Source organism: Marmota flaviventris, chromosome 1 (genome assembly GCF_047511675.1).
Source record: "Marmota flaviventris isolate mMarFla1 chromosome 1, mMarFla1.hap1, whole genome shotgun sequence".
NCBI classification, from domain to species: domain Eukaryota; kingdom Metazoa; phylum Chordata; class Mammalia; order Rodentia; family Sciuridae; genus Marmota; species Marmota flaviventris.
Window position 1 is genome coordinate 113,199,862 of NC_092498.1, and position 25,889 is coordinate 113,225,750.

Genomic DNA, 25,889 nt, shown 5'->3' on the forward strand with positions numbered 1-25,889 from the left:
GGCCGGGGCTCATGGGCCGCCGGTGGCCCCCGGGGCGGCTGGAGCGGGCGGGGCGCGCGGCTGCGGAGGACGGCGGCGCGAGGCTAGGGGCGCCCCTCCGGGGGCCTAACGCCCCCGCGCCCCGGGCCGCCGGGCCATGCCGCCCCCTCCCTCCTCGGGCTCCCAGCCGGGGCCCCGCAGGGGCGGCGGGGGCGGCGCCGCTCCGGCCTCTCGGCTCCGACCGCCGCGCGCTGCGCCCGCCGCGCCCGCTCCTCAGTTCCCCGCGCGCTCCGCGCTGTTCGCCGCTGGCTCGTCCGCTCGCCGGCGCGGCCGCCGGGCCAGCCGCTCCGGCTCTCGCCGCCTCTGCTGCTCGCTCGCTCGCTCGCTCGCTCTGTGCCGCGCTAGCTGCGCTCCCCGCCTCCCCCGCCCGCCGCCTGCCCGCCCCCTCCGCGCTCCCCCCTCCCGCCCCTGCCCGCCGCCGGCCCCTGAGCGGCCGCCCCAAGCCCTCCCGGGCTCCTTCCTCCCTTCGGCCCCGGATTCTCCTTTTTCCCGTAGGTCTCCCTCAGATTTCTCGTCTCCCACACCTCACATTCGCAGCCACCAGGACCAGGATGGGGGTGAATTAGGATGGGGCCCTTCCTTCGAACCCCTTGACCCACCTTCCCCCACAGTCCCTGCCTCCCTCCCCCAGGAGCTGAGACCTGGAAACTGAGGACCAGAGATCCAGAAATGTGAGGTTAGTCCCAGATGCCTGGTTCCTCAAGAAGTAGCCTGGTGTTGGTGCCAGGAGAAGCTCAAGGTAGGGAAACTGAGGCTGAGAGAAGGACGTAGACCAAGGTCATGGAATGTGGGCAGCAGGCAGGAGAAGGGGACAGGTCTGGGGCAGGTTTCCTTGTCCTGTGGCTGACACTAGCAGCTGACCTTGTTCCCCAGAATGGGGCCCCAGTCCTAGATCCTTCCCAAGCTTCTGTCACTCCATTTGCAAATGGGGAGCCCTGGTCTGTCTCATGGCCTCAGGGAGGGACAGAGATGGGGCCTCAAGCCTGTGGGGTCTGGTATGAGGGCCTGTGTGTTCAAGTGGCTGCAAGTCACACTTAATGTGCATGCAGGGCTTCCCTAGGCCCAGAGCATGTGTGGGGGTGGGGGTGGGGGGTGGCAAGTGTTTGAGAGAGCAGCATGTGCATGCGTATATCTTTTTTCTCAAAGTGTACATGTGCCACCGAGTGTTCGTACATGTGTTTTCCATCTACGTGTAGATGGATGAGTGTTAGGAGTGTTGGTCACTTGTGTATGCCATGGTTGTGAACTAGCAGGGGAGGGGGAAGGGGCAAGAACCTATGGGCAGGTGGGGCCAGATGTGCAAGTCCTTGGGCTGGGAGAGGCCTGGGTGTATACAGGATGATGACCTTCTGACCTGGGTTGGCCTCAGTCTAGGTCTTATCTGTGAAGCCCCCAGCAGAATTATCTCCCTGCCCCCTTGGGTCCAATCAGCCAAAGGCCCCAGCAGGAAAGCTGATTGCCATAGCCCTGCCCGGCCCTGCCCTTCCCAAGCTGATTACATTTTTTCTGCTTGTTTCTGCTTTTGTCACTGATTAATCATATCCCTGTCTCCAGGCCTGGAGAGAGGGGACTCAGTAAGCCAGTCCTGGGCCTCAGCACTTCTTGGGCTACTTCAGTAGCACCCACAACCTGCAGAGGATCCAGGAAAGACCCCAGCTGTCCATCTATCTGTCTCCCCAGGCATATGGGGGGAGACCCTGTTAAGACCTGGGCTGGAGGTGTGAGAGGCCCCACAAGGTCCCCACCCCAAAGCTTTCCTCTCCCACCTGTTCCGTTGTCTGACTGTCCACCTATACAACTGAATGCTTTGAGCTCCTTTGGAGTTTCTGATGCAGCAGAGATGGGAGGAAGAAAGAACTCAGACCTGGCTCCTCCCTCTGCTTCCTCTTTGCCATAGTACTTTAATCATGCCCCTTAACCTCCTAGGGCTTCAGTTTGCCCACCTGTGAAATGAGAGTGGCAATGCCACCCTCAGGCAGCAATGAGGATGAACAAATTAAAAAAATATGAGTGCCTTCCTCCATCTCTTGGGAGTTTCTTATTAGAATGAACCCCCCCCCCAGGAATATGAATTAATAATAATTATAGCATTGAGTATTGATTGAGAGCATGAGCTGCAGTAGTACTCAGTTTCTGAGTGTCCAGGCTGCCCTGGCCCAGCCAGCCAGTTGGAAATTGGGCTGAGGGAGGGCTGAGGGGCTGGCAGGAAACTCAGCTCCCAGCAACTCCCTGGGAGGCTGCTGCAGAGCACGTTGGCACTCGCCTGATGGAGGGGCAGCTCCCCCTGAGTCCTCTGCAGCTCCTGGTTTTGCCACCCGGGTGGAGAATTTTCAAAAAGAAGGGACAGAAAAAGTCCCTGAGTGAATCAAGCACAAATCAAGTGAGCCTCCCGAGGATGGCCAGGCCCTGTGAGTCTGTTCTGAGGGAGGATCTGGATATCCATGGAGACATGAGCCTCCCCCCAGATTTTGGCCTTGGTCTGTCTGGTCTAAGGGGTCTGACTGTCTGTCTTGTGACCAGGGTACTCCCCGAGGCCATCTCCTTCCAGGCCAAAAGTGCATGGCTTGCTGGGGATTATAGTCTAACGCTGTGGTGCACCCCACTATTTGGGCCATCTTTGTCATCCCAGTCCCCTGGTGACTCAGTCCCTGTCCTCTCGCCTGATGCAAAGCCATAGCCCATGATGCTGGCTTTCCACACAGTGGGGGCTGCTGGTCAGAACCACACCTCCACATGCCACAGCTGTATCTGTTCCTCTTTCTGTCTCCTTGGGGAATACATGGGACACCCTCGGGCTGTGCATGGGACTGTCCAGCCCCCATTATCATGCCTTGCCCCCGTTCACAGGCAAGGACATGTCTGCTGAGGGAGCCGAAAGGACCAGGTTGGGCTATACAGCCACAGGCAGAGCTGGGGGATTGGAGTCCAGGGCGGACACAGGGACTCCAGGGAGCAGGCTAGGTCATGCTGATCTCTCTGTGCTCTCCCAGGCTCAGGTGGAGTCCTGCTGCCTCTGGGAACCACTGTTGACCTCTTCAGCCCTCCACTGCTGAGTACCAAGTTTCATTGGGCAGACCCTGGGTGCCAGGCCCTACATCTCAGGCCAGAACTCAGAGGATAGAGCTGCTTCCACCTGGGCTCACAAAGCAAGGGTCAGAGGGCTGAGCAGTATCGCAAGACTGGAGTTCATGTGCTCTGCTGAAAGGTTGGGGGAGGTGTTTTTAGAGAGAATCATGGTGGCAGGATTTGAAAAGTCTCTGGATGAGGAGTCGGGGAGGCAGTGTCATGAGCAGTCAGAGCTCTTCATGGAGAAGCCAGAGCTTTCTGTGTGACCTCTCTGAGTCTCGGTTTACTCATCTATTCAATGGGAATGCATCTAGCCCTTGAATGAACAATAAGATCCTGCATGTAAAGTGCTCAGAACACAGAATCTGGTGGCTCTTATTACAAATCTGGGGATACCCGGGGAGAGGAACCAGGGTGGGCAAAAGCTCAGAAGTGTAGAGGACCACTCTTGAGCTCTGGAGGGCAGGGTCTGGGTCTGCATCTCCCGGGGTCTCCCATTTCTCATAGCTGGCACGGGGCTGAACTGAGCTTGGGAAGATGATCTGTTGAATGAATGAATGAGACAATGAATGGAATGATTGTTCACCCACCCGCCCTGCGGCAGGGCAGTCTTGTCCTCTCCTCTACACGTCATGGGAGCAGATGGCATGATTTCAGGGTGTGAATTATGTCTGTCGCTCCCCCATCTGGGGAAGGTGCTGCCGCTGTCACACTGCACTCCCTGGGTGCCCACCAGAAGATGTGCAGGCCTTGGGCCTCCCCAAGAAGAGGCTCAATGGACCTCACCTACTAATCCTTGGCTCAGGGGGCTAGAGATAACAGGAAAGGCGATCCACTGAAACCTGTGACTCTGGGTTTCCCCAAGTGGCAGAAAGGCAAGGGGGAATTACAGTGTCCAGAGACCAAACTCCTTCCTCTCAGGACCGGCCTGGTCCTTATCCTCCCGAGACTGGGATTGTCCCCCCAGAGCACTGGAACTTTCTCTCCTCAAGACCAGCACAGGCCCCTCCTAGACCTCTCATCCAACACCCGCATCCTCTTGCCACCTGTGTTCAGCACCAGGGAGAGCTCCCAGAAGAACCCAGGGTCCTTCAGGGGAAGATGATATAGTAGAGGGCCCCTGGACAGCCTGCCAAAGAGATCCATGAACCCACTGTCCAGAGGAGGAAATCAAAGTGGAGGGCGGGTAAGCACCAAGTCCAAGGTCATGCCTAGACCACTGACTGCAGCCCTGCCCAAACCAAGGGGCCTGCTGGGAGAGAAGGTACTGGGAGATGAGGAGGTACAGGTGGCAGGGAGGGGGTGTCCAGTGACAACAGAGGCTCTGGCCTCTGCTCCTTGGCTGGAGAACAATATTGTTCCAAGAACCCGCTGGGGACAGTGTCTGGAGGTGAATAAAATATTCATCGTCCGGGCAAACTCATGCAATCACTTGATGAATAATGGAATTTATGAACTGGCAGATGCAGGCTGGGGCCGAGAGAGGGTGCAGTCCAGAATCTGGGGGTTCCTGCCTGCTCTGGTCCCTGCCTTTTTCTGGCCACCCTCTCTGAGCCCTCAGAGGCCCAGCTCCTAAAGGTGGTGAGAGTGTACAGAAGAGCAGGGAACAAAGTCCTTATTTGGAAACAGGGCAAAGAGGACAGGCCCTTAAAGTCCTTCTCCTTGAGAAGCAACTTGGGGATGGGAAAAGAGCACTGAAGGTAGAGTGATTGGGCTGAAGCCTGACTCCTGTCCCTAGCCTCGTGCCTTGAGTGTGGCACCTGTTCTGGCCTCAGTTTTCTCTCCTGTAAAATGGGGTTGATGCTGCCGTCATACAGCCTGCTGTACAGATCTGCCGAGATGATGAAGTTCACAGTGCCTGAGCCTGGTCCTTCTGAACCTCCCTCACTGACCTCTAGAATTCCCCCAAGCCTAGGAGTGATCTCAACTGGCTACCCTGGGTGGAGCTGGAAAACAGGGGAGAATATGTGGCCCCAGAAGTGGAGAAGCTTCAGACCCTCCAGGCAGGGTTTGACACCCATAACTGGAAAAAACAAAACCAGTTCATCCAGGCACAATTCCTTCTCTGAGATTCTGCTCCCACTGGTTTTCCCAGGATTTCACACATACTAGGAAAACACTCTAACACTGAACTACGTCCTCTAGCCCTTTTTAAATTTTTTGATTTTGAGGCAGAGTCTCACTAAGTTGCCCAGGCTGGCCTCTAACTTGTGATTCTCCTGCCTCAGCCTCCCAAGTAGCTGAAATTACAGACATACGCACTCCTATTCCCAGCTGGGCAAGACCCTTTCTTTCTTTCTTTCTTTCTTTCCTTTATTTGTTTATTTATACATACCAGGGATTGAACCCAGGGTCGCTTAACCACTGAGCAACATCCCCAGCCCTTTCTTAGTTTTTGAGTCAGGATCTCACTAAGTTGCTTAGGGTCCCTCTAAGTTGCTGAGGCTAGCTTTGAACTTGTGATCTTCTTGTCTCAGCCTCCATAGCTATTGGAATTACAGGCATGTGCCAATGTGCCCAACCAAGATCTTTTTTTTTTTGATTGAACCCAGGGGCTCTCGACCACTGAGCCACACCCCCAGTCGTATTCTGTATTTTATTTAGAGACAGGGTCTCACTGAATTGCTTAGGGCCTCGCTTTTTGCTGAGGTTGGCTTTGAACTTGTGATCCTCCCATCTCAGCCTCCCAAACCACTAGGATTACAGGCTTGTGCCACCATGCCCAGCCCAAGAAAATTCTTAATAGCTCCCTAGGAGCACTGAGGGCCAGCCAGAGTGAGAAGCCATGCTCTAGACAAAGAGGGCCTGCGGGGGTGGGAACTGAGGCTGGGCAGAGGTGAGAAGAGGTTGTGTGTGTCCTGCCTAAGAAACAACAGAGGTCCTTGTCTCTGATATTTTTTAAGTTTTAGTGTTTCCCTCTGGGAAGTGGGAGCCTATACCTGGGGTCTGGTCAGGCTACAGGATGGGAGGTTGCCCCAGGGATCAGAACCCTAAATAGATGAGACGGGGACCATGGTTACCACTGCCCTAGTCCTTGCTCCAGGCTTGCTTCCTAAGTGACAGCTGTGGCAGCTGGTGAGAGTTGAGGCGCGAGACGGCTCCTAATTGCTCTGGGTTCCCTAGATTCCTGCCTTAGTCTGTTGCCTCTGAACAGAAGCTGGACTGACTGCCCAGGTCAGCCTCTCCCCCAAAGGACACCCCATCTCCGGCCAGCCCAGGCACCACAGCCTAGGGTGATGGATTGCCTCTCCTGACCAGGATCCTGACACCCTGGATCAGGGTGAGGCTGGGACCCCGCAGTCCCCCTCCTCTCCAGATCTCTTTGTGTGATATAAAGGGCTTGTGTGTGAGCTCAGAGGCTGAAAAACACAGAATAGTGAGGTGGGCTCTGTGGCCCCATGTGGCAACCCTCTCCACACTTGTGGCCACATCTGGGCAAATTGGACGTCTGAGATTCTGGGAACCTCCCCGGGGAATAAGGGAACCTGTAACCCATTTCTCAGGCTGAGCACCAAAAGAATAAGGTACAAAGGCACTGAACCCGGGATCCAGGACTGCACAAACATACCTGCAGTGTCTCACGATGCCATAGACCCCTGCCCTCAGCAGACCCCCTTGGGCTAGGTTTTCAAGTTGGCTGCATCTCCAGTTCCAGCTGACCAGACTCCCACCCTGTGGGCCCTGCCCCTCTTGTTTTCTAGAAGCACCTAGAAATGGTTGGAGAACATGAGACTGAGCATTCATTCCAAGTTCTTTTTTAGAAGGTCCAGGCTCCGGAGGCAGCCTATTTGTACACCACCAGGGAGTGGCCAGTACTGGTCAGAGCCCTGAGGATTACCTTTGTGCTCAAAGATCTCCCCTGCTTTGAGACCAAGCACTGAGGGCCTCTAAAGGGGCACCCACTTGTCACTTGGGAGAGGAACAGTGCTAATCTGTGCCTGCTCATCAATCAGAGTGACACCTCCCCTCCATGCTGTGGGATATCATGTGAGGTGCCAACCTTGAGCCTGTGGGCAAAGAGGGCTGTGATGATAGAAAGAGGGACAGGAGGAGTGGGGGACAGGATTTCAGATGAGGAATCTCCACTTCTTTATTTTTATTTTTTATGTACCAGGGATTGAACCCAGGGGCCCTTAACCACTGAGCCTCATCTCCAGCCTTTTTAAATGTTTTATTTAGAGACGGCCTCACTGAATTGTTTAGGGCCTTGTTAAATTGCTGAGGCTGGCTTTAAACTCACGATCCTCCAGCCTCAGCCTCCTGAGCTGCTGGGATTACAGGTGTGCACCACCACGCTGGGCAGGAACCTCCACTTCTCATCCTAAGACTCAGTTGCTTAGATTAACCTGGCACTGAGACTGGGACATAGGTGGATAGTTTTGTCCATGGAGAATGCGGGAGAGGTCTGGGCTGGAGACACTTCCCAGGGAGGGGCTAGGCTTGAGGAGCACCTCAGCCCTCTGCCACCACCAATTCTATGGAGAACTGGGCTATAATCCTTCGAAGTCCTCAATGGTGGACGGAGGAATGTCCCCTGGGGCCAAGCTAGGCCCATGTCCCTGGCCAGCCCCCAACCCGAGGGTCCAGTAATGGGCCTCGATGCCTGCAATGCCCCAGTCATGTAGAGCCTAAGTGATGATAAAATCGACAGCAGTTTAATTGGTAATTTTAATCCTGGACAGAGCAGTAATGGTGTTACTAATTGGATCGTTAGAGATTTGTGCTTTATGGCTGTGTAATTAGAGAAGCTGTGGGGGGCCGGGGTAAACTGGGGAGCCATGTGGGGCCAGGGGCAGGGGCTTTTCCTAGGCTAGCTGGGTCACACTGCTAGACCCTTCCAAGCTGGGGCTCCGGGGTGGCTGTGGGAGGGAGGTTTGGCCCAGGATCTGCATGTAGCCCCTTCTAGGTCTGGGTCCCATCCCACCGGGAGAGGAGCAGCCCACAGGGACCCCAACACTCACAGCCCAGTCCTATAGAGAACAGGGATGGAGGGTTCCCCAAGATTAGTCTCTCCCTGTGTCCCCTGGGCTCACAGGGCTCATGCAGCTACACCTGTGGTATCCAGTGTCCCTGCCTCACACCAGTGGCTTCCAGACTCAGGGCCACCACAAAGTGTCTTTTTTTTTTTTTTTTGTAGCACTGGGTATTGAACACAGGGCCTTGCATATACTAGGCAAGTACCGTACCCTTGAACTTCATCTCCCCAAATGTCTTCATTTTAAAATGGGAAGGATTCTTAAGTCCCCCTTCCCCAGTTGTGTGTCACATGATGAAACTGAGGCACAGGAGGGCAGGGACACCCTGTGTGTGCTGCACAGCAAATCTCATACTGCAAGGGTAAGGCACATTCTCACCCAGGACCCCAACCTGTGGGTGCTCACACATGCCATCTGCACCCATGTGAGGTGGCACAAAGGCTGACCTTCCAGGGCCTGGAGAGGGGCTAGGGGACCTGGCACATGGAGCAGACCTTGTGAAGTGCCTCATGGAGGGGTTGGTAGAAGCAGTGTCCTTTGGATGGAGTTCACAAGGGCTGGAAGTGTCTTTGGCCCTCAATAGATATATGGTGGGTCAATTAATAAAAGAAAGAATAAAGGAGAAAAGAGGAAGGAAGGAGGGAAGACAGACCAGGGCAGAGGGCGCCTATAACATGCCCAATTCAGTGGTCCTCCAGGCCCCTCCCATTGACCTTCTAGCATCTTCCATTGGTCACCTACTCTACCACAATCACTCCCCTAAACTCTGCCAGTCATCCCATGTCACCCACCTTTATTCCAAGGAAAAGCCAAAGTGCCCTCAGGGGCCCACAGGACCTCCTCCCCACCTCCTCATCTCACTCCCTGGGCCCTCGTGGCTGAGTACCAGGCACCTTCCTGCCTCCGGGCCTTTGTACTTGCTGTGTCCAGAAATGCTCTCCCCTCAGATACCTTCATGGCTCACTCCTTTGGGTCTTTACTCAAAAGTCACCTTCCTAATGGGCCTTCTCTGGCCACCCTAGCTTTAAATCAAACAAACAAAGATAAATAATGCCTCTCCTCCCTATGCTGCTTTATTGACCTGGTTTGCATTTAACGCAGGGTAACACAGCCAACTCGCTTTTCTTGCCTGGTGCTGGATTTTGTTCACAGCTAGCATCATAACATACAGTAGGTGCTTATACATGACTGTCAAATGAATCAAGAACTGGAGGTTCCGCTGGGCACAGTGGCACATGCCTGTCATCCCAGCAGCTAGAGAGGCTGAGGCAGGAGGATCGTGAGTTCAAATGTAGCCTCAGCAATTTAGCAAGGCCCTAAGCAACTCAGTGAGACCCTGTCTCTAAATAAAATATGAAAAAGGGCTGGGGATGGGGCTCAGTGGTCAAATGTCCCTGAGTTCAATCCCTGGTACTGCCCCCTCCCCACAAACAAACAAACAAACAAAGAACTGGAGGTTCCTTACAGAAGCAGCCCTGGGAGACGAGGCAGGTTTGAGGGGGTATAGAGAGGCTGAAGAAGACAGGAGGCTGACATGGGGCCAGGGGAGTGACTGGGACACCTCTGGCTGTGGGCCCTTTCCTTCTGGCTGACTGGCTCCCACCCCCCAGCAGTAGCTCAGTCAGGAGACGATGCCCCAGCGACCTACATCAGCAAATTACTCGGGGAGGCGGTGTGTGTGTGGGGGGGTAGATAAAAATCTCTGTCCTCCTGCCAAACGCTGCAGAGCTGCACCACCTCTGTCCCCTCCACCTACAAGGCCATCACCCTGACCTACTCTCCCCTTCAGCCAGGTCACCCTGGGGCCTCCATCTGCCCCCTTCATATTCCCCCAAAAGAAATGGCTACCTGTGGGGTGGCCTGTGGGACCCCAAGAAGGCCCCTTCCTTGCTGGCCCCAGATCCCCACTCACAGGCAGATGACAGTGTCAAATCCCACCATCAGCCCTGAGGTGGGTGGCACCAGAGCACAGCAACACCCTGCCCACCCGCCTGGCCCTGCCGCCTCGGCATGGCCAGGTGATATATGGCCACTAGCCCAGCCAGGAAGTGACAGAGATGGATGGGCTGCGCTGGGGGCAGGCTCGGAGCCAGGTGCTTCTTGCAGGGGGTGGGGAAGTGCCTGGCTCTGGAGAAAGCCGTTCCGGGAACGTCACCTCTCTGACCGAGGGCAGGAGATGTCTTGGGCATGGCTCCCACACTCTGACCCTCAGTGTGGGACAGTGCAGGCAGCTGGGAGCTCTTGGCACTTTATGGGATCTCTCCAGGCCTCAGTTTTCTCATCTGCAAAATGACCAAGCAACACCCACCAGAAGGCAGAGTGGAGATCACTGAGAAGCACAGCCCCAGTTGCAGGCGGTCTGCCCTCCCAACCCTGGGGGGCCTGTCCCTACCACCCTTCTCCCGCCTTCCCACCTGACCCCCTTCTCTTTCCCTTTCTTGGCCTCCGAGAAAAATCACATAGCCAGACCTGGATGGGGCCACCAAAGTTTCTAGCTTGCCCTTCCTCCCCATTTTCCAGAACAGAAAGCAGGTGTGTGAGAAGGACCTACCCAAGGTCATGGGGAGGTCTAGGGAGACCTCTCCTGGGCCGTCCTGAAAGAAGCCCCCTCCTCACTGTGGATGCGGGAGGGTGGCTGGTGGCAGCTGCCTGTCAGGGTACAGCTTTGTACAGCTGGGACCACCAGCAGGTGGGGAAGGACAGGAGGACAGCTGAGCACGGGGGCTAGAGGCCGGTGCAGCTGCTGTGGCCGAGTCAAGATGCGCCAGACGCCTCCGTGGGTTCTGTCTGCATCCAAGGAGACCAGGACACTGGGCGGACGGACGGTGTGTCCTTGCAGGCTGGGCCTGGAGGAGGGATGGGAAATGGGGGGGTCATTCTGGGAACCAGGGCTGCCTGCAGGGCTGGGCCGTGTCTTCTGTTGCCTGCTTAACTGCCCTGCTCCCTAGAGGAACCTGGACCCCACGTGGGGCCTCCAGTGGCTATGGGCATGACACAGAGGTACATGCTCAGATCTGTGTGGCCTGTCAGTGCAGATGTGTGTGTCAGCAGCTGGGTGTGTGGGCACACATGTGCTTGTGGCCACTGGATGCCAGGTGCATATGTTCATCCACTCAGGGATCTGACATCTGCCCCAGAAACCCACAGCCAGGACAGAGCAGGAGCCCAGTCAGAGCAGACATGCATGTGTCAGTGGCAAGGGTGAATGCATCACACGCAATCTACGTGTGCAGGGTTCACTGCATATGCACGCACGTGGGTGGGTGTGACTACATGCTCACTCAATACCCATCAGGCCCTGCTCAGACTCAGCCTCAGTCAAGGGGACTAGGAGTAGCCCCCATAGTCAGACAGGGAAACTGACAGCAGCTCAGAGTACAAAGTGTCCCACTAAGGTAGGTGGCAGGGTTGACCCTAAATACGGGCTCTTCAGCAGAGCACACTTGGGGACAGTATTCTAGAATGTCAGTCTTTTTTGGGGATGGGGGGGTTACTGGGGATTGAATTCAGGGACACTTGACTCTGAGCCACATCCCGGCCCTATTTTGTGTTTTATTTAGAGACAGGGTCTCACTGAATTGCTTAGCACCTCGCTGTTGCTGAGGCTGGCTTTGAACTTTCGATCCTCCTGCCTCAGCCTCCCAGCTGCTGAGATGACAGGCGTGAGCCACCAAGCCCAGCAGGGGATGTCACTCTTGCTTTGTCCTGTGAGCAGGGACAGGGACATGGACTGTGAAACTGCAGACTTGAACGGGGTCTCTGTTGTCTCTTGGAGCAGCCCCTTGCTTGGGACCAACAGGCAGTACCTTTGTGGGGGGCAGGGGGCACCCCATCTGGAGGATTCCCTCTCCAACCCTCAATTTCCTCACCTATAGAATGGAGCCCCCCACCCTACTCCTTTCGGGTCCCTGCTGGGAAGGGCTGATGAGGCCCCTGTGACACAGCCCTTCCAATGAAAGAGGGCTGGGGGACCCAAGGTCACCTCAGGGACAAGGCAGTGGTCCCAGCTGTACAAAGCTGTACCCTGAATAGTTTCTCTTGCTGGCCCGCTGATCTGGGAGAAGAGATGAGCCCCAGGTGGGGGGAAAGGGGGAGTGAAGGGATCCAAGGCAAGGCGGCAGGGCTTCCGGTTCAGTTAGTGAAAAGATTTGTCATTTTAATGAGGTGATATTTCTTGCCTGGCTCCTGTCCGTGGAGGCGCAAAGGGGACAGCTGCCTCCATGAATGAGGAGGTGCTGGGGCTGCTGGGGCTGTCTTCAGACTTCTGAGCCTGTCTGGGCTGAGGAGGAGGAGACCTAGACTCTAGGGTTCCAGGCTCTCACAGAAGGTTGCCCCCGGCCCAGCTCTGCTTCTCCCTCCCTACATGACCTTGGGCAAGTCCTTCCGCATATCTGAGCCTCAGTTTCCTCATCTTTAAAATAAAACTAATACCAGGGTATGGTGGTACACACCTGTAATCCCAGCAGCTCGGGAGGCTGAGGCAGGAGGATAGCAAGTTTGAGGCCAGCTTGGGCAACTTACTGACAGCCTGTCTCAAAATAAAAAAAATAAAATAAAAAGGTGGTGGTGGGGTGTAGCTAAGTGATAGAGTGCCCCTGAACTCAATCCCCAGTACTGAAAATAATTAGATAAAAATTTTAACGAAATAGGGCTGATCTACCATCCCCTTGCTTTGGGCACTGACCCCTGCTGGTTCCAGTCTTGTTCCTCCTGCCCTGCCCCATCTCACCACCACCCCCCTGCCCCTGTCACAGCTGTAAGAACCCACCCCGCCTTTCTCACTTTCAGGACTTGGTAAGAACTGCTCTGTCGGCCTAACTCAGCTCCGTCACCCTGGTCCCTCGGGACTGGCAAAGGAGGCCACGTTTAACTCTCACCGCCACCTTCCATCTGCCTTGTGAGCACCCTTGTCATATCTAGAGGGTGACGGCTGGTCTCCTAGCTGATTTGCTCATTCCTCTGGTCTAGCACCTAGTAGGCCCTGGATGAATATGTTTGCTGAATGACTGAATGAGCAGCTGCAGGCCTGCCCTCCTGACCTTGGAGCGCAGCGTCGAGGGTGCTAGTGGTGGCGGCAGCGAGGGTGGCCTGGCGGGCAGCCCATCCATCAGCCTGGTGCCGCACCTGACCAGATGGAGCTGTGCCCCTGGGGGGAAGGAGGGGGAGAGAAGATGCATCACCTTCCCCGTGGGCTGGCGGGTGTGTGGGCCTGCCGGTCCCGCCCCCCACGGGTCCTCATCCATCATGCTGTCTCTGGGATGCTGCATGGAGTCAAGCAGGGGTGTCCTCTCCACCAGGCTCCTCTAGGCAGAAGACTGCAGCTCTCTAGTGCAAAGGGGAAACTGAGGCCTGGGGGACAGCATGGGTTAAAAGTGAGGGCTTGGGGACAAACTGGTGTTGGAGTGATAGCAATGGGACTCCTCTGGGATTCACTTGTGTAGCTCTGGGTGAGTCTTTGGGGGCTTGGAGCCCATTTCTTTTTTCTTTTTTTGGTCTCGGGTGCTTAACCACTGAGCCCCAGCCCCAGCCCTTTTTTTATATTTTATTTAGAGACAGGGTCTCATTGAGTTGCTTAGGGCCTCACTAAGTTGCTGAGGCTGGCTTTGAACGTGTGATCCTCCAGCCTCAGCTTCCCAAGCCCCTGGGATGACAGAGCTGTACCACTGTGCCCGGCTTGGAGCCCATTTCTTCTGTAAAATGGGTACACAGCAGTGTCCCGTCACCTGGAAGAAGAAGATTCACAGAAATAGGTCCAGTGCCTGGCACATAGATGGTGCTTAGGATGGGCCAGCTTGAGGTCATGCCCCCACTCAGCCCCTGCTCCTCAGGCTGATGGGAGGAGGAAGAGGCGGCTATGGGGACAGGAGCAGTAGATTCAGGCAGGATTGCTAATCTGTCTGGGTCACTGAGGGAAGGAGACTTTGACGGATGTTCCTCCCTCCCCGCCAGAGAGGCTGGGGGAAGGGGCAGCTGAGTGATGACTGGGCCCTCAGTGGTGATCACAGCTCAGCTGGCCTGACCAGCTGGCCCAGGGGAACATCGGGCACCTGGCTCTCTCCCAGCCCCACACCATTTTGCTGGGAAGTTAACACCGCCTATCTCCTCCCCAGCCTTCTCATTATAAAAACAAGTTCTTCCTTAGCCCGTATTTCACCTGAATTGCACAATGGCCTAGGGAGTGAGCTGAGACCCTCTGGCACTGAGATTCTCATTCCTCCAACTGGGATTCATTCATTCACTCAGCAAAATTTTACTGGGCACCTACTATGAGCCAGGCTCTGAAGAGGGCATTGAGAGAACCAGACAAGTGGGTTCAGGCCACCTGCTTGCCCTGGGCACCCGGGAGGTTACAGGTGGGTCTGGTCTGAGTGCTGCATCCTGCTTGAGCCTGCCAGATAAATGAGAGTGTTACGGGATATCATCCCTTCTGGTGGCGGAACTGCCTGGCAGTTATGGGTACTTGCCCAGTGCCAGGCGCTGTGCAAGCACTTTACGGGCATTATTTCATTTACTCATCCAAGGCAGACATCAGTGACCCTGTTTTCCAGCTGAGCAAACTAAAGCTCAAAGAGGTGACCTGACCATTTGCATGGGGTCCCCCAGGTGGGGTAGGCAGAGTGGCACTGCCCCCTCCCATATGCTCTTTCTTTTCACCACGGGGCACTAATGCCCCACGTCCCCAGCTCCTCCCCTGCTATGGGGGGAGAGCTGGGTTTCCCCAGAATGCCACCCTCCCCTGGATAGCCCAGGTCAGGCTGTGGGCTTGTCCCCACTGCTAAGCCCCTTGGAGGGGTGTTGACCACACCCAGGTGACAGGAAGGAAAGGACTCTAGTCCCTTGGGCTCTGACTGGGGCTGGAGGGCTTCCTTCTCCCATGAGGGTGAGTTGCAATGGGCCCAGGCATCGGGGAGGGGGCTTCGGATCTCAGTTCCAAGAAGTCACATGGCCTCCCAGAACCTCAGTTTCCTCCTCTGTCGCACACAGGAGTCTCTCCTCTATTGCACAGAGCTCTCCTAGGGGGTCCCTCATGATGCCACCAGGTAAGGTCCTAAGCAGGAGGCGCTGCCACTTCTTGGGCCTGGTGTGCGCAGTGATGAAGGCCATTCTCAGAACCGCCAAGAGGACCGAGAGCTCCCATGTGCCACGCCAACACAGGTTCCTGTGATTGTCATTATTTTCAGCTTTTCTCAGGGCCTGACCAAGGCAGGTGTTTAGGAGACGCTATGACTCTGACCCCATGCACACAGAGTCGGTGCTGGGATGGGGGACAGCTCCCCTGATCCAGGCAGGTAGGGCTGGGTTGGCTTGGAGGAGCTGGGGAGCTCGAGGAAGGGGCTCTGCCCATGCTGATCTACCCAGTGGAGCAGAGCCAGCTCTAATGAAGTGAGCTAGCCCCAGGCTGCACTGATTTCACGACTCGGTGGCCACTTCCCAGCTGGTAAATGTCATTGGAGAGAGCAGCAGAGGCTCTTGGCATTGGCCCAGTAGAGGGTGGGGGTGGGAGGGCAGCTGGAGGGGCTGGGGATGCCCAGGGAATGCTGATGCTGGGCCAGAGCCCCCAGAACCTCTGGACTCCCTCACCAACCCCTCAGGAGGGGTGGTGTCCTATTGGCTGAAGCTGTGTCACCTACTTTGTGACATTTGCAACCACCTGCTCCAATCCTGCTGTCCATCTATAGTAATCGGAACCTCAGGGCTAGTAGGCTTCCCCTAGGTGGCCACATCTGCCCTTTCTTCTTCTTCTTTTTAACATATTTTTTTAGTTGTAGTTGGACACAATATTTTTATTTTTATCTGTTTATTTCTATGTGGTGCTGGGGATTGAACCCAGGGTCTCCCGCGTGCGAGGCAAGCGCTCCACCATTGAGCCACAACCCCAGCTCCATCTGCCCTTTCTGCACATGGGGAGGGGGGCTCAGGGTGATCCAGAGGACACAGCTGCCCTGGGTCCCTAAGCAGGAGGTGGAGCCGTGTGGGAACCTTCTGGCCCACATCCCTCCCAGCCCTGAGCTGTCTCCTTTGATAACTGATCCAGGACAAGTTAATAGTAAGTAGCTATAACCACACAGCAGCTCGCCTGGTTTAATAAACTCTCGCTGCAGCAGGCGCTGCCTCAGAACCCGGGCTCCGTGATCTCATTTAACCCCAGATGACCCTGTGGTGGATTCTGAACTGACTCCCTTGTTGGGGAGGGGGATGAGGCTGGGAGGCCGAGCCCTCCAGGACTCTGCGCAGCCCTGGAAGCTGGACTCCTCCTCCACACCTGCAGCCCTCACCGGCCCCTCCTCTGCCCACTCCCTGCCCTGCATTGTCTTCCTCCTCCTCAGCTTGCAGGGTCTTCGGGAGGTGGACACCTGAGGGTGTTGCTGGTCCGTGGACCGGGGAACTCAGGGAGGGAAGTGGGGCCTCCAGAAAGATTTGGAGGCAAGAGGCAGGCCATCTTGGAGGGGGGTACAGGGGTGGCTGGAGATGTTCACCCTTCAGTATGTCCCCAGTGCCCCTCTTTTCTTCTGGAATCCTGATCTCCAGGTTTGAGACCTGAAAACAGTCTATTCCAGACTCCTGGGCGCATGGGTGCACCCTTTGTCAATCAGACAAGCTCCTGCCTGGACAGAATATGGGGGTGGCTGACATTAGTCGTGTTACTGGGGACTGGGATCAGTGCCCTCGGGGACAGACAGACAGCAGCCTGAGTCACACCCTGCTGGGTCACCGTGACTTCCACATGGAGACCTCCCTGGGGCCATAGTCTAGTGAGAGCTGTCTCTGGAAACCCTGGCCTCTCCTTCTCACCCCTCCCCTGCCCAGGGACCTCCTCAAGCTACTTGACTCCCTACCCCAGGCTCAGCGCTGCCTGGCCACAGCAGGGTTCTGTGGAGGGTGGGAAGGAGCTTGGGTCGGGGCTGCCCCAGGAGCTTCGAGGGTGCCCAGAGAGGCAGCTCCCAGCCCACCTTCACCCGGAAGACCTCTCCATGAGAGCTGCTCCATTTCCCCCTTCTTGGCATTTCCAGGGACCTTCCCATGTGGAGTGGGGAGCCCTGGCATCCCCGGCCGCTGTCTCCCTTCCAAGGGAAAAGAGGAGGGAGGAGAGAAAAGCCGTATTAATAAAAGAATAGGGTACTGCGCCTAACGCCCGTGGTGTGTGCAGCTCAGAATAGCAATGTGCTTTCTCAAGGCAAACAGAACTCCCCAGGTGTTAATGCAAATTCACTCCAGTTAAGATGAAAGAGGGTTGTTTCCCCCTTTGCTGGTTAATATGAAGGACTTAATAGATTCAACCTCAGGAGCTGGGGATCTCAGGCTGGAAGCGGAAGGCTGGGAGGAGAAATGGGGGAGGGATGGGGCATGGGCAAAGAAGGTAGGTCCCCAGTGGGTTTCAGGGCAGAGCAACTGTCACAGCAGACCCGGCCAATGCTGCATGTGGCTCATGTCACCCCCATCTTATGCCCGGACTTGACAGTGGCTGAGACTCGCTGCTCAGGAGGACGGGGTGGGAAAGCTCAGAGTAGCTATGCCAACCCCCTGTCCTGGCACCTTCTTATTAAGCCAGGGACTGGTGCCACCAGGGACCTTCCCCAATCTGTGCCAGAGGAACATAGAGCGGGGTCCCAGGGGACTGCCATCACAGGCCAGGCTGGCTGTTCCTAAAGGCACCAGCTCTTGGTTGTGATTGTGGGCCACCCCCTGGGGTCCTGGGCTGGTAACCCCCTTTTGTTTCCCAGAGGGTGACACTGGGTTGAGAGGGCCTGGGGAGACCAGATGGTGGAGTTGGAACTTGGGAGCCTTGGAGTTCTTCTGGTTCAAACTTGACCTTCTGCCACTGAGGCATGGAAGTCCAGAGAGTGAAAAGGACTTAAGGCCACACAGTGGAAGCAGAGAGCTGGGGGAACCAGAAGCCCCTGTGGCCAGCTCTCCTAAAGGACGAGCTAAAGGGGCAGGAGGGCTGCTCTGCCAGCCATGGGGCCCTTTCTCCCAGCGTGAAGCCCTTCTCCACCTGGGGCTCTAGGGCTAAGCTGTGTATCACCTATGCCTCTCTGAGCATCATCCTCGCCTAAAAAATGTGCAGGACCCCAGCAAGGGAAGGCTGCTGTTGCTAGTAGCGAGACTCCGTGTGTGGTTTGGCTGTACCAGATGTGCATCGAGGACTGGGCAGGGTGTCGCCTGGGCTCTGCTGAGGATAAAGGGAGACTTAGGGAGGCCCAGGCCGGGCTACCCCCATTGACTCAATTTAACTTCTCTCTCAGGGTGAATGGTAGAGCAGGTGCCTGCCACAAGACACCTCCGCAGCCTTCTTCGCTTTTGTTTACTGACTTAATTCCTTCAGATCAAAGGCTGCCCCTTCCTCCCCAGAGGAGGCAGGCGGGGGAATTACATTATTTATATTGGAAATGGGCAAGGCTCCACGGGGACTTCTTTCTTATGCCTGATAAGAGAAAATTAGGTCACCGCTGTGCCTCCCTGGTGTCTGCAGTTGGGTTTTTGCAGCCCAGGTACCCACGGGTGCAGGGAAGAGCTCCGTGTGCAGAGTCCAGTGTGGCCCACCCAGCTCCTCTCTCATCCTGAGCCTCCAGTAAATTATTGACCCAAGCAGAGGGTATTAATGTGACAAAACAAGAACATCCTTCCCGGGTTGCCCCTGTCCAGGGTTATCTATCATCTCCTGGCCTTTGCAGCTGGCACTGGGCAAACAGCAAGGACAAACAGGCCAGATGCAGGTTCATTAAGCTCCAGGTACAAGTGGTAGGATGGGGGCCCACATGGGGACAGTGGGTGGGCCTAGTCCCTCTGAGCTCTGATATCCTCTGGTCACTGTGGCTCTTTTTTCTGCGTCCTTCTACCCCTGATCCCAAAAGGAAGTTTTTAGAGATAGCCACAGCTGAGAGTAGGGACATGTGTCTAAACACTGTACTCAGAGCTTTCCAGATATTATTAACCTCCATGAAACCTTCTAAAATTCCCATTTTACAGATGAGATAACTGCAGTGCTCTAAGGTTTGGTACCTTGCCTAGACTCAAAGGGCTGGTAAGTGGCCAAGCAGGGATTTGAACCCGGGCTTGTCTGAATTCCAAGTCCAGGAGGGCCCTGAGTTCCATTTCCCCAGCTTATCCACAGCTGGTGGTGGAGTTGGTGTCTCCTCGTGCTAGCTGCCTGTCACTTGTAAATAATGGCAGTGCTGCTACACATCCACACCCTCTTTTTCTTAGAAATCGAAGTACTTTTTGCTTCGGTTCTTCATGTTATTCTGGCAACATCCCCAAGACACCCAGAGGCACCACTGTCAACCGTCTTTACTGAGAGGGCAGAGTGTGGCCCTGGGGGAAGACAGGGCCAGGTCCCCACCATGGCCGAGAGCCGAGAAGCTCCGAGCTCCTTACCGGAGTAGCCGGCTGAGCCGCCTCTGGGGCTCCCACTGCGGAGTTCTCAGGAGGTGTCTTGATTTCGACTCAGAGGCAACATGCCAGGCGCTATTCTGAGGCCACCAGCCCAGTGAGAAATGGGCATCAAGTGGAAACCGGGAGAGGACACGGTGGGGGACCCGCTCTGAGTCAGATGGAGTCCTTGCCGTGCTGATAAACGGCCCTGTCATTTGTCTGGGCTGCCCTGTCTCAGCCTCGGGGGGCGCCGAAGCTGTCTCCCTGCAAGCCAACTGCGGTCTCCCCAGCAGCGCTGGGACTGCGGCCACAGGATCCTGCCGTAATGCAGTAATGACAGGCTGCCAGGGAGCCCCGCACGGCTGGGAGGGGAGGGGAGCCCTTGGCCTCTCTCCCTAGAGGAGCGGAGGCTGCCTGGGCTGTCTGAGAGGGAGCCGGGGATATGCAGACGCTTGTCTTTCTCGTCCCCAGACGGCGAGATTGGATTAGACACAGTCGCAGCAATCTTCTCCGGGTACCTTTCCCCTCAGAGTTGGGCTGCCAGCTCCTCATTACACGTGGGTGGCGCCTTATCCTCTCCTCCATAGGGAGGCTCCAGGGGCGGGCAGCCCTGGGGAGCAGCTGCCAGGCACTCCCCACTCAGGCACGGCCCAAGACAAAGGAGGAAGCACTGGCAGGGAGGTCAGAAGGAGCCACGGGAGGGGGGGGGGCGGGGATCCCTTGGGACCCAGCTGCAAATGCCACAAGGAAGCCCTGAGGTCCGGCCAGCAGCTCTGCGTTCAGAGCAGGATCACACTCAACTAAAAACACCAGCAGAGCTCAACCCACTTCCTCAACACCCAAATACCTGGCAGTGTTGTTATTTCGAATCCTGCTTAATAGGGACCTTGGGATCTCCGTGTATGTCTTTTGAGGATCAGGGTTGTCTTTTTTAAAAAGGGTTAGGAAAAAATATTATCAGGACAACCTAAAATAACAAATATGTACAAAGTGCTTTCTCTGGTTTGACCACAAAGAAATCAGGACTACCTCCACTTATTAAAAATAACAATTTACATGTGAGAAATAAAGTTTTGTTATTATTTGTCTAATAACTATATGTTAAAACCTAACAACGTATTGCTGTTTTACATTTCTCTAATTATATATATTTCCAAAATATATGTCAAAAACTAGTGATATTTCCAAAGTAGATTTAAAAACTAATAATATTTAACAAGGACATTTGGGGAATATTTTGTATGCAGCCATGTATCACTTAAAGATGGAGACACATTCTGAGAAATTTATAATTAGGTGATTCTGTCATTGTGTGAGCATAGTACACTTACACAAAGACATCACTAGGCCATATAATCTCATGGGATCACTGTGGAATATGTGGTCTGTCACTGACCACAACTTTAGGTGCCATGTGACTGTATTTTGACGGGCTATTTTCCTTGGCTTGAATGATTAGAATAGAAATATATTCTTACAAGAGACAGAAAGGTCCCCTCGAAATACTGATAATCACATTAGCCACTTGGCTTTCTGATTTTAGGCTGCAGTGATTTGGAGAGTTATCCAATGATAGTTTTGGTCTTAATAACAGACTTTTGTTGATTAAAAAATAAATAAATAAACATAAGCTCTGCATTCAGGGATGGTTCCCAATTTCAAGTACAGATGTTGGGTAGCCCTGTAACAGGAGCCAAGTCTCTGCCACCCTATAGATGGTGCCTGGGTCCTCGTGGCTCTATGTGTCCCCCACTTTCCAGAGCCCAGAGTTATAAACCCTAGAAGCAGAAGTGCCTAGAGGGATTCCCCACTCCAGTGCCCTATTCTCAGGTCTGGAGTCGAGGACAAGCAGGGCCCTTCCCACACCTCAGTGTGATCCACAGGAAGAGTCCCCAGGTGAAGGGGTTGTTAGAGACGATGCCACGAGCAGGGATGGAGGTGATCCCTGGCCCTCAGAGAAGAGGAGCCAGAGGTGAAATCTGGGCAGTCGGCTCTTGTCCTCATGGAACCACAAAAGCAGGCCCCACCACCCAGCCCTGGTCTTGCCACCTCAATAGTTTGAGCGACAAGCAAACCAAGGAAGCCTGTGACAAACTGTTAGAGCTTAGAATTTTTATTAAAACAATCACTTAAATTACAACAGTCCCCAGAATAGAAAAAGCCTTCCAAGGTCTGGTCCTGACAGGAGGCGTGAGTCAGGCCCTACAGGAAGAAGTGCTGCTTGACATCTCTGAAAATGGATGCAGCGTCCCTGGAATCCCACGAGGGCCGGCTTGGCCCCAGGGCCACTGGGAGAGGCTGAATCCTTGCCAAGGCTGCTCCGCCAGGGGCTGTGAGGCCCCAGCCCTGTCAGGGAGGAACACTTAGTCACTGTAACTGGTTGTCAGCCTCTGGACTTTTGAAAAAGAGAGGGAGAGCAAGAAACCTGTCCCCAAGATGACAGAACAGTCACTCACAAAATGTTATGTAATGCCACAGGGCGTTGTCTAGCAGGGCCTGGCAGGTGCATGAATAATGGGGGGTGACCACGGGTCAGAGTGCTGCTGTGGCTGAGGTGGGGCCTCAATTAAACATGTGGGAACGGCTATGGGCCAACAGCATGACCTCACAGAATCCCAAGCTGGGCAGTGACTTCATGACTGCTTTCAGTATTGGTGGCACTTCTGCCTAAAAGCCACCAGAAGCACTGGTAGTGAAATAATCATGGCCAGAACCTTGCTCTCTATGAACTTCCGAGACTTCCTTACTTGACAAGCTCCCAGGCTCTACAGAATGCTCACTGGAGCCAGGCGTGGTGGCACACGACTGTAACCCCAGAGTCAGGAAGTTCTGGCAGGAGGATTGCAAGTTCGAGGCCAGCTTTGGCAACTTAGCAAGACCCTGTCTCAAAAGAAAAACAAAAAGGACTGGGGACTTAGCCCAGTGGTAAAGTACTCCTGGATTCAGTTCCCAGTACCCAAAACAAACAAACAAAAACAAAAAAACTCTCAGGAGGCTGAGTCAGGAGGATCATGAGGTCAAAGCCAGCCTCAGCAAAAAGCAAGGCGCTAAGCAACTCAGTGAGACCCTGTCTCTAAATAAAATACAAAATAGGGCTGGGGATGTGGCTCAGTGGTCCAGTGCCCTCTGAGTTCAATCCCTGGCACCAAAAAGACCGCCCCCCCCCCCAAACAAACCAGAAAACAAAAACTCACTAGACGGAACAGTCACCTCGGCTAAGGCACAAATCTCTGAAAACCAAGCGCTACTTTCATTCTTTCTCCTACTGGGGCTCAACATTCTGAGCACCCCATCTTCTCCCTCCAGAGAGGGCCGAAGGGCTTCTGGCTGTTAGTGTCACTGGCAGGCCCTCCTTCCTGGGTCAGCCGGGCCCCAGGTGGCCATAGCTCAGCGTGGCCACATGGCTTGGCATTTCTTGGACTTCAGAGATACACACAGCAGTTAAATTAAAAAACACAGCCCAACATCATTTTTATAAACGACTATCATGCTCCTGTGCCCCACAGCCACTGTTAAAGATTAAATTTACAGATCGGGAGGAAAGTAAGTCCTGGTAGAAATTCAGGGATGGGTTTCACACCCAAGAAGACAGAGCCAGGCACAAAAGCCAGACGTGACTTTGCAAATGCCCAAGGCTTCAGCTCCCAAGGACTCTCCCTATCTGCCACAGCCATCTGCTTCCAGGTTCTAGACTGGAGTCCCTCCCTGAGTGCCCAGAGCTGGTTTCCTAGGGGCAAGGTAGCTCAAGAAGGGGGCAGCCAGCCCAGGACCTTGTTAGCTCAGGCTGACAGTGGAAACAAAGCCGGATCTCACGAGCGAGTCTCAGTTTCTCAAAACCAAATGGAATCACCTGAGATGGCCTCTGCCCTCGGGACATCTCGAGGCCCTCATCTGTCTTCAGTTAATAAGTGTCTTTTTCCTGATTAAGACATATCACTTGCCCTGCGTTAAGGCCCAGGTGTTAGGACCTAAGGGCCCTGGTTGGCCTCAGCTGCAACAGGAGTCATGGAGAAAAGGATCCGAGGTGGCCCCAGACCCTGGAGTGAGTGAGTCATGGGGTGAGTGCTGCCAGGCACCTGTGTGAGCACCGACTTCGAGTGGACACCTGAGTCAGGCGCCAGCTGGAAGGGACGAGAGAGACCTCGCTGGGCCCTCAAGGGGACACAAAATAAAGGGGCTTCGGTGGTGGAGGGGGGACAAAGAAACAGCAAAATGAAGCCCAGGTATAAGTGAAGGTCCTGCTGGCATGTGGCCTAGAGGAGGGGTGAGGCAGGAGGACTGGGGCTCTGGAGCGTGGTGTTGGGACAGCTAGAAGTACCTGTGGGGCCTCGGAGCTCATGGAGCACCCCCCACACTCCTGGTCATGCCTGGGGTTCCAGGCACTGATGAGAACATGACCAGGAAGCTCCCCATCCTCCATAGGCAGGCGGACAGGGAAGACACATGTGGCTCCCGCCTACCTCTCTGACCCGGGCTGGGGTGGCTGTGGGGGCGGTGAACACTGTACCGTCAGATCCCTACACTGCTCTATTTGCCTCCAGTCGCTCAGCTGGCTGGTGGCCATTCATCACAGCTTCTTCCCCGAGTCTCCCCAGTCGCAGCTGGCCTGCCTGTCCCAGCAGCTGGCAGCCGGCACTGTCTCGGTGCTGCCTCACTGAGGACTCCGCTTTGCGGGTCCCGAGCTTCAGGCAAGCTCGCCGCTGACGTGTGGCAACAGGCTGCTCTGGGCCCCAGCACAGCCAGGCCTACTGCTTCACTGTGCCAGGTCCTCGCCTGTGGAGGGCAGGGACGTCCCGGAACCCTGGGCAGGGTGGAGTAGCAAGACTAGCCTCCTGGCCTCCAGGCGGCCTCTGCACTTCACTCCCTACAACCATTTCCCAGACAAGGCTCTGGAGGTCAGCATTAGGCAGGCAGGCAGACAGACAGACAGACAGAGACACACATACACACACACACACACACACACCATGGTGCTGGAACAGAGGAAGTATGGGATCCCACATAAGACAAAAAAGGACAAACACTTCTCAAAAAAATTAAAGTCGCAGGTCAGGAGAACTAGAACGCCATGAGAGAAATCTCTGCAGGGTCGTAGTTCAAAGGCAATTGCACATGAAGGGGGCTGGGCTCTCCACTAAGCTGGGGGAAATTCTGGAGCTCCCACAGGAGCCCCCAGGTAGTCCCTAGGGTGGTTTCCATGGTGTTGGACCCATCCCGCTGGTGCCAGAAGCAGCAGAAGTGGCAGATCCTGGGGTGGCCCGGTCACCTGTTAGAGCTCTTCAAAGAAGGCCACTCGAGACTTGGCACTCTGCAAAGTGAGCTGTAAGAGAGCAGAGAAGAAGTGAAAGGGGCAGTGTGTTTCTGTCCTTTCATGTGGGATCCCTTCCTGCTGCACGGACTAACCTCAAAGGTGGTCTGGAGTGACGGGGAGGCCTGTTCAAGTAGATGTTCAAGAGGCTGGTGGTCAAGTTCAAATAGGATTCCAGACTTGCCCCAGCTTTCAAATTAGGTGACAAAGGAGGACATGCCAGGAGGCATGGATGGTGGACAGAAGCCATGTTAGCAAGAAAATGTCATCAGTGTTGCCATTTCATAGAAGATAAGGGTCCCTAGGTATTTTACTAGATTCTCATATATTCTTGTCTACAAAAGACTGAGACGTCACCTCTGCAGTATCTACAGCAACACCAGCCTGGGATTCTTATCCTTTCTGGACCAGGAAGACCCAGCTCAGCAGGGCAAACCCTCTCAGTCCTGACTCCCAGGTAAGGCAACCCATACTTGGGGAAGGCAGGCCCGGGTTAGACAAGGAAGGGCTTGTCCCTTCTGCTCCTAGTGGTCTCAAAGCAGACCTGCTTTGAGGAGCTGAGAGGGATGTCTCCTGATGTCCCCATGTGGGACAGGCAGGGGGGACAGTGTATATGGGCAGCATTCTGGCCATCAACTGTCAGGCCTTCCCAGGAAGAACACTGCCCAAGAAGAATGGCATCAGAGAAGCTCAGAAGGGAAGAGGTGGATCAGGGGCCACACTCTGAGCATGGTGGAGTTTGTGCTTCCTGAGTCCTTGACTCTGAGACCACTTGGTAGCCTTTTCCCCAAATAGAAGGATCTGGCACAAGTGTCTTCCTGTTGCCCTGTTCTGCTCCTGAAATAGACCCACTGGGGCAAGACCGTGCATTCTAGATTTAGCTCCAGAACTTTCCATAGGAGAGATGGCAAAGGGACAGCAGGGAGTCCATCTTCATATCCCCAAAACGTTTAGTTTAGTGCGTGGCATTGGGTAGGAGCGCAGAGCATGTTGAGTGAATGATGCGAATCGTAATGACAGCTGAGTGGCAAGATGGGGGAAGGCAGGAGCTCCGCAAGGAGCTGAGAAAGGCCCAGGCGAAGCCGCTCCACCCTCAGCTCTCTGGGGGGCCCCAGGGAACACCCTTA

The 25,889-nt window shown here is 55.0% G+C and overlaps 2 protein-coding genes across 8 annotated transcripts in view; one reads left to right on the forward strand and one right to left on the reverse strand.

Moving 5' to 3' along the window:
• Nucleotides 1-11: 11 nt before the first annotated feature.
• Nucleotides 12-24,112, forward strand: LOC139705150 (sterile alpha motif domain-containing protein 1-like). The gene is made up of 2 exons (XM_071609442.1): nt 12-530; nt 23,996-24,112. Exons 1-2 carry the CDS (start codon nt 12-14, stop codon nt 24,110-24,112), a joined length of 636 nt encoding a protein of 211 aa, XP_071465543.1.
• Nf2 (NF2, moesin-ezrin-radixin like (MERLIN) tumor suppressor) overlaps nt 21,552-25,889 on the reverse strand; it is an 86,263-nt gene continuing 81,925 nt past the window's right edge. For 5 of the 7 annotated variants that reach the window (XM_071614877.1, XM_071614878.1, XM_071614879.1 and 2 more), the window contains one exon: nt 21,552-24,774. In XM_071614877.1, coding sequence (XP_071470978.1) covers nt 24,724-24,774 — 51 coding nt within the window. In that variant the 3' untranslated portion in view covers nt 21,552-24,723. The remainder of the gene's footprint in view (nt 24,775-25,889) is intronic. The other 2 variants (XR_003585471.2, XM_027956022.2) reach the window with 1 other exon arrangement.